At 41.1% G+C, this 9,952-nt stretch overlaps 1 protein-coding gene across 3 annotated transcripts in view; it reads left to right on the forward strand.

Annotated features, from left to right (window-relative positions):
* Positions 1-9,093, forward strand: part of fam117bb (family with sequence similarity 117 member Bb) — a 43,512-nt gene extending 34,419 nt beyond the window's left edge. For all 3 annotated transcript variants that reach the window (XM_089133305.1, XM_039683647.2, XM_089133306.1), the window contains 4 exons: positions 4,152-4,295; positions 4,433-4,667; positions 6,307-6,430; positions 6,587-9,093. In XM_089133305.1, coding sequence (XP_088989431.1) covers positions 4,152-4,295; positions 4,433-4,667; positions 6,307-6,430; positions 6,587-6,845 — 762 coding nt within the window. In that variant the 3' untranslated portion in view covers positions 6,846-9,093. The remainder of the gene's footprint in view (positions 1-4,151; positions 4,296-4,432; positions 4,668-6,306; positions 6,431-6,586) is intronic.
* The last annotated feature ends 859 nt before the right edge of the window (positions 9,094-9,952 follow it).

The following is a 9,952-nucleotide window of genomic DNA, read 5'->3' on the forward strand; positions in this document are numbered from 1 at the left end:
TCTCTGTCTCTTGAGTCTTCTACTTCCTTTTTGTCTTGGAACTCTGATATGAATGCACTTTCCTAAAGAACACACAAAACGTGACCTCTGTGTAGAGGGGGGAGGGTGTGTGTGAGTGTGTGTGGTTTCAAGGGCTGAGTCGGTGTGCATGGGGGTGTTCTCCCCATTATGTGCGTGGAAAGCAGCTAAAGATGAAGTGGCAGTCATGAAAATGGCATTCTTTCCAGAAATAAAAGCTCTGAAGAGGGGGAATAAGAAAAGAGAAGGAATGAAAGTTGCATTTGAAGACCTTTATGAGAAATCCGGCCATAAGGTCAGCAGCTCCATGAGAAGAAAAGAACAACAACATCAGAGGAGACAAAAAAACGGGTGAACAGCTGTGGAGATGTTTGTCTCTTCTTCAGGCTTGGGAATTTTTGCTTTGTCACAGATAGTGGAAACGACAACAAGTCACGAGACGTGTCCCATCCCAAATGACAAACTTATAGCCAAACCTGCTCTAGGATCGCCAATTTCCTGCAGAGTTTGGCTCCAACTGACCTCAACACCTAGCAAGACCTTGATTAGCTGGTTCAGCTGTGTTTTATTGGGGTTGGAGCTAAACTCTGCAGGCCAGTGGCCCTCCAGGAGTCTAGTATATGAGTGATTTCATCGTTCTACAACAGCATCTGATAGTCCCTTCCCTTCCACTATGCAAGATAAGCTGAAACCATTGAGTGCATGAAGTATATGCCGCTGTAGTTTATGTAACCATAGCTATAAATGTGCAATGCAATAAGTTTCTTGACTCGTGAGTATGCTGAGGCGGTCGTTTCGTTTGTAAAATAATTTTTGATTTGTTTTTTGGTTTATATTATTACTTCTAAGCTAACCTCCAGAAACATAATAGAAAGATCTGAAAAATGCATTACATAATACCTTTAAGTTAGCATGACACATTGCATGGCTTCTCAAATAACAGCATCTAGTCTTATCAATAACAATAGGTACTGCCAAGTTCGTCTGCTTATCTTCCCTAGTCATGCTATGTATATTAGCTTGGCCCTAAGTAAGCTTGCACGACTGTACTGTGGGCTTAGCACTTTGCGGTCAGTTTGTTAGTCCTAGTCGATTTTTGGCAGATTCCATAGTCTTGATCAATCATGTGTGATCTATTGCAGGGTAAAGGCCAGTCATAAAAAATCCTGGTAATTCGCACACCTCTTGGCTTTGTTCTCTATCTCCTCTGTCCTTCTTGTCTGTCGAGTGCTGTGTTCGATGATCAATAATTAACAGTTTTTGACTGCTTTCTGGGTTTGACTGGTGTTTTTGTGTCTGAAGGATTTAGCACATCTTTCCCTGCATTCTTACCATTCTCTGTGTGGGAGTCCACAGCGCCTGCTAGTGGCAGAAATGAGGAGTACAGAGGCAGTGTGTGTGTGTGTGCCATTGCTAGAGCATTTGGATGAAATTATGTACTCTACTCTTTTTAACTTTAGTTTGATCTCATTTCAAAGTCTAACATTTACAATATTTCAGGCTGAAGTTAATCTCCGTCATAATCTCTAATCTCATTTTTGGTTTTACTGAGAATTTTAATGTGTTTTTTTTTGCAGAATTTTATTGGCAGTGACTTCTGATGGATTAAGTTTTTTGATCACTTGTGACTTGTATTTTTCTAACCTTCTACTGAAACAGTGACCACAACAATAGGTTTTGTTTGATCTCAGTGTTCTGAACCTGAATATGTTGTGAATCCAGAGAGACAGAAGAGATGCGTTTGCGAGTCATTTGAGCTTGCGTGGGGTCATTCCTTTAAGTCTCTACACAAACCTTTAGTTAAGCACCTGTCAACAACTTCAGCCCCATGAATCTCTTGTTTTTATAAAGACCATAGTGGTCAAAGAAAGGCTGACGTGAAAGTGCCCAGTATAGCTATCAAGGCCTGGAGAACTTTCAAAGGGATTCTTCTGTCTAACCTCTCGTTTTAAAGGCAGACTGTGGTAACCAATACAGGCCTCCATACCAGTGAAGAAAAGCCTTTTACATGCTGTCGGGAAGACTTTCACTGTTTTACTGAGGCTTCTGTGCGTGTCCATGGACACTGAGTTTTTTTTTTTTTTAATCCTAGTAATTTTGATGCAACTAAAAGGAACAGGGCAAAATTAAGTTTTTATTATATGTGCAGTTTTGAGTGTACATTCGGCCCTCAGTTGTAGTTAAATTCTAAGGTACTGTAGCAACCAAAAAAAATGGAGCCTCATTAGTGACTGATTTGGGACATGCTTCATAGAAACTCGATCAAAAAGCGTTGCTCGCATGACGCTTACGATTGGTGCCACTCCCAGTTGATTCCAGTAAACAGTTGAGTTTCATCTCATTGACTTCCATAGTATTTTTTTTTCCTATTATGGAAGTCAATGAGACCAGAAGCTGTCTGATTACTGAAATTCTTCTAAAAATCAGAAAATCGGCTGAATGGATTCAAAAACGGTAAAACTCAACTGTTTTAACTCTAGGGGAGTTGTAAAATGAGCCTATTTCCAAAAAAGTGGAGTATCCCTTTAAGCATAGACTTTTCTGCTCCTGTGATTAATGAACCTTAATCGAGACCTCCGACGTAAATGGCTAATATCTGCGTTCAACTGGTTAGCATGGGTTTGTTAGCAATCCTATGTGGCCTCTATAGACGTCACGAAAGTGCTGAGCCATGTTTCTTGTCATGTCTGAAGATGACGACAATCAGATCATTGGCTCTGACAATGAGTCGTCCTTCATTGTGGTCAGGCCGTACATTATTTCGGTTAATGTCACGGCCCGCCACTGGAAATCTTACACGTAAACAAATATTTGCCTCCTAGTGACCGCTCATGAGAAAGTTGCTAGACAAAATCACTTAACCGGTGTATTGTTTCGAGCTGACCTCAAGGGTCAGGGTTTCTCTCAGCTGTTTTCTATCCTGATGAGCAGATAAATAACCAAACCACCCAGAAGAAAAGAGTCCAGAAGACTTATGTTGAAACAATGTGATGTCCGAAACACACACATGCATGCTGGAGAGGAAAGAGGCATGGGGTGATGCTGCATATGTGAGTTTAAAACCTGGCTTGCTCTATTGAGATGGTAATGAAGCAGATCTGGCGTGCTTTAAGCGAGGGCCACCGCAGGGCCACACAGCTCTCAGCAACGTCCTGCTAATGCCCTCGCATTGTTCCCTCATACCCTGAGAAAAAGAGGGGGTAGGACAGACGACGAGAGCAGTGCTATGTATTTTAAGAAAGGGAGTGAGTGGAGAGGAAAGATCAAAACAAGGGAGAGAGAGGGGGGCAGACATGATGAAGAGAGACAGGAAGGAGGGGGGCTGAGAGAACTAAAATCCAGAGCACAGGAGAGAAAGTGTGAGAGAGAGAGAAAGAGAGACCGGTGGACCAGGAGGAAGACCGGACCTCTCTCTGACAGGATGACAGGAAGTGGACTCTCTGGAAAGGTGATGTTTCAGTCTTTCATCAGTCAACGAAAGTCGTCGCAAATAGCAGTTGTTAGCATAGATAGCATGTTTTAGATTTAACTCGGCAAGCGTGTTTTGCGTGTCATGTTATCTATCTGTGTCCCGGTACAGTCGTGAGGTGTGTTCCGCAGACACAAACGAGAATCACGAATCTGCTAGGCAGACCCAGTTACATAACTCTCTGATCTGCGGAGGAGACCAACATGTTACCGTGCGATGTGTCTGTATGCTGTGGTGTGATAACACGTAACCCTGTTAGTGTTTAGCATCATATGGTAACTGTGTGTGTGCTGACAGTGTGTGAATATTCAGGGCTGTTGCTGTAAGTTTTCACACAGGCAATGTTTACTTTCAGAGGCATATCTGCTCTCATTTTGAGGTCTTTTCTCTGTGTTATGTGTACTGCTCTCACTCACTCGCACACACAAACACGCGCGTTTATCTTCTTTGCTTTTCTGATGCTTCTTGATCCCTCATTGTTACAAACTAGGGGAAAAAACACATGCGCATAAACCTAAAACACAATTAATTTAATAGTATTACTGGTAAAAGCCTATAACAACAAAAAAAAAATACAGTACAAATACAAGATACAAAGCTCGACTTGTGTTCAAGCATATGCAGAAAGCAAATAATCACACCTTCTCATTATCTCCTGTTTCAGGCTCCTATTCCAAAGAGTGTCCTGATCTCTATTCCCATCTCCAAGTCTTCTGTCTCTCGTTTCCGGAACAGCGTGGAGGGGCTGAATCAGGAGATTGAGCGCATCATTATCCGAGACACAGGAGACCGAGAGGAGCAGCTTATTGTGAGTGTTTTTGCTGAATCATGTCAAGCACACTCTCTGTTACATAATCAAGTTTCCTCATAGAATCCCTACAGACACTGTGTGTGTTTAACTAAAGTTTTGTTTCTGTTGTTTATCATTTTTTTTTCTCTGCCCAGCCTCAGGAGGCTCCAGACGGGCATCGGGCTCCTCTGCCCCTCTGCCAACGCAGTGCCAGCTCCCGCAGCATCGACACGCAGACGCCCCTGGGCACCGCAGCGGGCAGTAACCACAGCAACAGCAGCAGCCGTTCTCAGTCCATCTCACCCACGTTCCTAAACGTGCCAAGTGAGCCCTGCACCGATAGTCCATCTCCCCATGAGGATGAGACTCTGGCTGACGGCTGTGAGAAAGGTACAGCTCACATATTTTCACACCCACACACACACACACTATTTGCATGTCCTTAGGCCCACACAGATCTGCACATGCTTTTTCTGCATTGATGTGTATGAAAATGTGTGGAATGGTTTTTAAACATGCTTGAAATTGTTATGGTGCTGACAGTGCTACGCTTTTATTAGTAACCAAAAGCTTCATAAACGTATTCAAGTGTAACTTCGCCGATGATACTTCATACTTAGTTTGCCTTTTCAACAGTATTATGGAAGAAATGGAACACTATGGCAACAGCTTTCTAACCTGTACGTGACAGCGTTTCGCTACAGGCAGAACTGACAGAACGGCAGTTTGGCCTAAAACTCTGTGTTCATGGTCATCCAGTTTGAAATGTTTACTACAAACATTAACAAAAGGTTTTTCAGATTTTTCCATTCTCTCCATATTTCTCCCATGGTCTCCTGCATATTGATAGTGGATTCCTGAGGCCTGCAAATTATATGCAATAACCTAGAAAGCAAATGTTGAAGAAGCCCTGTTTCCACCTGGTATTATGATGCGTTTTCAGTGATCAGATCACAAATGGTCAGCCAAGACACATTACCATTACATCTGGTATTATCATGCGTTTCTAATGTCTTCTCTGACCACTTGCGCATGTTAATATAATAGAATATGTTATTTGTAATATAATATAGGGCCTTTTGAAAATAGGGATGTGCCTGAAGCTTACTTCTGAATTCGGAAAGGCACAGAAAATGAAGACCGCATTCTACGGGTTAGGCTTGCTGTGGGAGTCAGTTACGTTACAGGACATCAGATTTCACTTATCATGTGAAGAAAGTAAGATAAGATTATAGGGCGATGGTGGAGAATTTGGTGCGCAACAAATCCTGAGCGTCATTGATAAATATCTGATCTTGTAAAATGTGCAATCCGTATCGCCGCTCCCCATACACCGAGTATGTGTATCGCAAATTGAAAAGTGCCCGTTTAAATAAGTTACTATCCACCAATCAGCTAGTTGATTTTATTAAATAATTTAATTTGATATATATTTTTTTTATTTAATTCTTTTTATTATTTTAATAAAATTATTGTATTATTTTAATAATATTATTCATATTATTTTTAATATTTTAGCGATTTGCACATTTTGTAAAAGATTCATTTAAAGAGTGTCAGAGTTATTTAGCATGCTAATAGCATCTGCTGTTTGACTGTCATTCTTACTTTAACTTCTCCATTTTTTTTCTTGTACTAATATAGTTTTTTTTTAATAAAAGGTTATTTATATATGTGTGTGTGTGTATATATATATATATATATATATATATATATATATAAATTCTACATATTTGTGTTACTCTGTTGAAGAGCTGTGCAGTCTGTGTAATTGTTGATCTGTCTATTTCACACGTTGATGGACGTCAAAGCTGTGCAGTCCCATTATGAACATTGCATTTTTTAAGATGCGTCAATTTCAAAATAATTCTGCACTTTATCAAGCTGTTTTTTGGTGGATGTAATTATACAGCAAATCTTTAAAGACTGATTATTCAACTAAATGTTTAGCACTCTGTTGAACACATATCACCTTCACTGATAAGCTTGTCCAAGTTGTATTGTCATTTTTCTCGTACCATTTTCACAGATATGGCCTCCATCTCGCCGCTACCCAAATACGCCTCATCCCCGAAGCCAAACAACAGCTACATGTTCAAACGCGAGCCACCTGAGGGCTGCGAGCGAATCAAGGTCTTCACAGAGGAAACACAGTGAGTCCTGAAACACTGCTTTATCTGCTCTCTCTGCACTCCACTGTTGTGTTGCGGCATGAGCCTTGAAATGATGATAGCGTAAGATTTACACCGACTTCAAAGCTGAGTCAATGCTTCTCACCGTCTTATCGCTCTCCTTTTTCTTTTCTTCAGGGCCAGGCCTCCACGAGAGATCCCACAGTTCCTGTGCCCAGATAGGAACAAGGTCAACTTCATCCCCAAGAGCGGTTCCGCGTTCTGCCTGGTCAGCATTCCCAAACCACTGATGCCCACACAGGAGCTCAACAACCTCAAGAACCAGAGCGCCGCCCGCCTCACTCCCGAACCCGAGCCGAGAGTATCGCGGAGAACCTGCATGCTTTCCCAGCAGCCCTCAGGCTCCTCCCCCTCCTCCTGTCTGTCAGAGAGTTAGACACGCCCCTCATCGAGCGTCCTAGCAACTGCATCCACACACTCTGCACATTTCAATAATCGAACGTGATAAAAAAAATCTGACTCTTGGAAAACAAATTGTTTATTAATAAACGACGTCTTTCGTTGGGTGAAAAGAAGACGAAACGGTTACCTTTTGCTATGCACATTTTTAGCTTTGTGCTTGTTCTCAAAGAACAAAGAGGCCATTTTGGGGGTTTTGGGATAAATGTACGTAGCTTTATATTATTGCTCTACCTTTCATAGAGCGAACCTGAGAATGTGTCTCGAATCACTATGAATAGTGGCTACATAGATTCGTTTTTGTGAGATACAATGTATATTTTATAATAGTTTGCAGTGGATCGCGTTTGCGAGTATCGTTTCTATCGTACTAGGACCAGCACATCATTGAATGCAAATGATGTCATTTCAAGTGAGACCAAGAGACCTGGTTGGATGAATTCTGGGTTGATGAAGGTCTCTTAGACTGAATCGTTGTCAAAATTGCAGGCCTTCTCCGTTCAGTCCAGACAAAAGCTGCTGGGGAACAGGAGGGACCGGTTCTCTGCCTTTTCTCCTCTACCTTTCTCACTGGCGGCGAGGAGACAGAAAGGTGTTAAAGATAAGAATAGCGAGTGTGAGAGGAATCGCCGCGTTTGACGGCTACAAGACGAGTGGCCTGTAAATCTGATTCTTTTGTTTGCATAGCTGTAAAATACATTTCATATGCATATGGGTCCAAAACTCCGAACTTCAAACCCAGCAGGGAACAAAGTGAGAGGAGGGCACGACAGGATCTGGGTGGACAGACAGATGGAGTGTTCTCTCACCTCTCACAATGATCAAGCCGATTAGCTCCAGGAATGTTTGGGTGGGGGAAAGGACACAATAAGAACAAAATCGAATTGAAAAAATGCAACACATAAAATGTCCAAGTAGTTACCAATTCAGAACATTCATGTAATGTTTCCTGTGATATCCAATGAAATAGTTTACAAAGTCAGAGCACATTATTGTCACCAGATTGATTTATGCAATTGCATGCATTCTTGGAAATTTCAGTCAAGTGCGTGTGTGTGTGTGTGTATCACTAGATTCAAGCAATTAAAAACAGCACAGATTGTCTGTCCATTTCTGTGTCTAAATGAACTAAGCTGCTTACGTTGCTGTCATTTTCATCATTGTTGAGTATTTTTTCTGATTTCCTGTGCTGTAGTTGTTTTTAATCATTATTTTGTAAGAAATCAAGTAGTGTCTGATGAAAGATTGCCGTTTTACGCAGCTCGTGCAAGTGCTTCTGTAGACTTGCCCAAAGAAGACCTTTCCTGTGGCTCAGTGAAGTCATTGTAGATAGAAAAGATGGAATTATAAGGCGATTTAGTTTGGCGTTTAGTTGTTCTTTATACAATGGAAGTCAATGGTCACCAAAACTGTTCGGTTGCCAACGTTCTCAAAATCCCTTCGTTAATGTTCCACGGAAGAAATAGTCATACAGGTTTGAAATGAGTGAACGCTGCGTCGGTCATCAGTTACAGGAGTGATTTGGGATTTCCAGCTTTTGCCAGGATAACGCACAGGTCACGGATTTTCCGGCTCGTGATCATCTCTCGCTCGTGTTCTATGCGCTTGTGCTTTGTGTGCAGGGTGGGGTTCCTCACAGTTGCTTTGTTGGGAGGCATTTTTAGCAGAGTTCCTGTTTTTTTCTTGTTCACTGTTGAAGGTATTGTTTTGAGCTTTAAGCAAAATACAGCATAAACCTGGAATATTTTAGCACTTCTATACCAGCATTGTGAATCAGTACTACAGGGCCTCCATGTTTGAACTGAAATAAGCTCACAGCCTGTGATTACTATCGTAGATCAGTACTCAGGAATGTAAAAGCAGCAATCTCTTCTGGCAACGGCACAAGAATCCTTGCGCCTCTTGCTCAAACACAAATTGATAATGTTTTATCGAGCGCTTTGTATCTCCTTAGGATATGTATTGAAGTAGAGAACTCTCTCGCTGTAGGGCCAATATTAATATACTTTTATATGAGTAGTGGCCTTGTTTATAATTCGAGCGGAATATCAGTCAGATATGAACTATCCATTCGTACCTTAACATGGGCACAGTGATGTATGATGGGATACTGTGTTGTATGCTGTCTGTCTCAGTGGATGTTTGTGTGCATACTGTACACCATGTAGTCTCCTGTGTTGTTACATCTATGGGACTCAATGGAATAAAGTTGCACTCGCTCCAAATGTCTGAGGGTGTTATTTGACGTGGGAGTTGACTTTGGGGTTAACCGCTTTTTCAATAATGACATGTCTTTGTTGGATGTTGTGAAGTGTGATCATTAGTTGGTGCTGGTATCAAAGAGACCCCAAGAATATTAAACTAAATCTTCCAAACGTAAGCATCATTAAAAATGTGTTTCATCTCTTGCTGAGAACAAGCAATGTGGAGTAATGAAAATATATGTATTTTGGCACTAGATCTCGAACATGTGTTTTTGGACGGACTCACACACGCCACCTAGTGGAAATCATGCTGTAATGATGCATGTCTTCATGAAAGTATGACCATTTATTTTCAGTCCTCGGGCAAATAACTAGTAATATGATTGGTTTGAGGAAAAGTCTTGGGGAAAATATAGTAAGTACTGTTTTGCAGAAACAAAAGGGATTGATACTAAATTCTATATGCTTTAGCATCATAATCAGTGTTGTCTTAAGTTTGATGTCAGTAAGATGTTTTTTTGTTTTTTTTTAAAGAAAGTCTTACTTTTTTAGTGACAGTAAAGAAATGTATAATGTTACAAAACATTTCTATTCACCACAGTTTTTTTTTCAAAACCTATCATCTTCCTAACTTTTAACGGTAGTTGGGCTTTATACACAGCAAATTGATTAATTCAGGCATGTCTGATTATTGTTGCCGTGACTACTAGGGTCAGGCACACCTGAATTAATCAATTTGGCCAATAATGGCAGACAGGAAACAAGGAGCTGGCTTAAGTTCAGGAAGTAGTGGAGCTGTGCATAAAGCCCATTGCATACAGCTTTATTCCACACAAACTGCTAGGAAGAAATGTTAAAGTTTATGCCAATTGATGATTAT

The sequence above is a fragment of the Pimephales promelas genome, chromosome 7 (genome assembly GCF_988280905.1).
Source record: "Pimephales promelas chromosome 7, fPimPro1.hap1.1, whole genome shotgun sequence".
Lineage (NCBI taxonomy): Eukaryota > Metazoa > Chordata > Actinopteri > Cypriniformes > Leuciscidae > Pimephales > Pimephales promelas.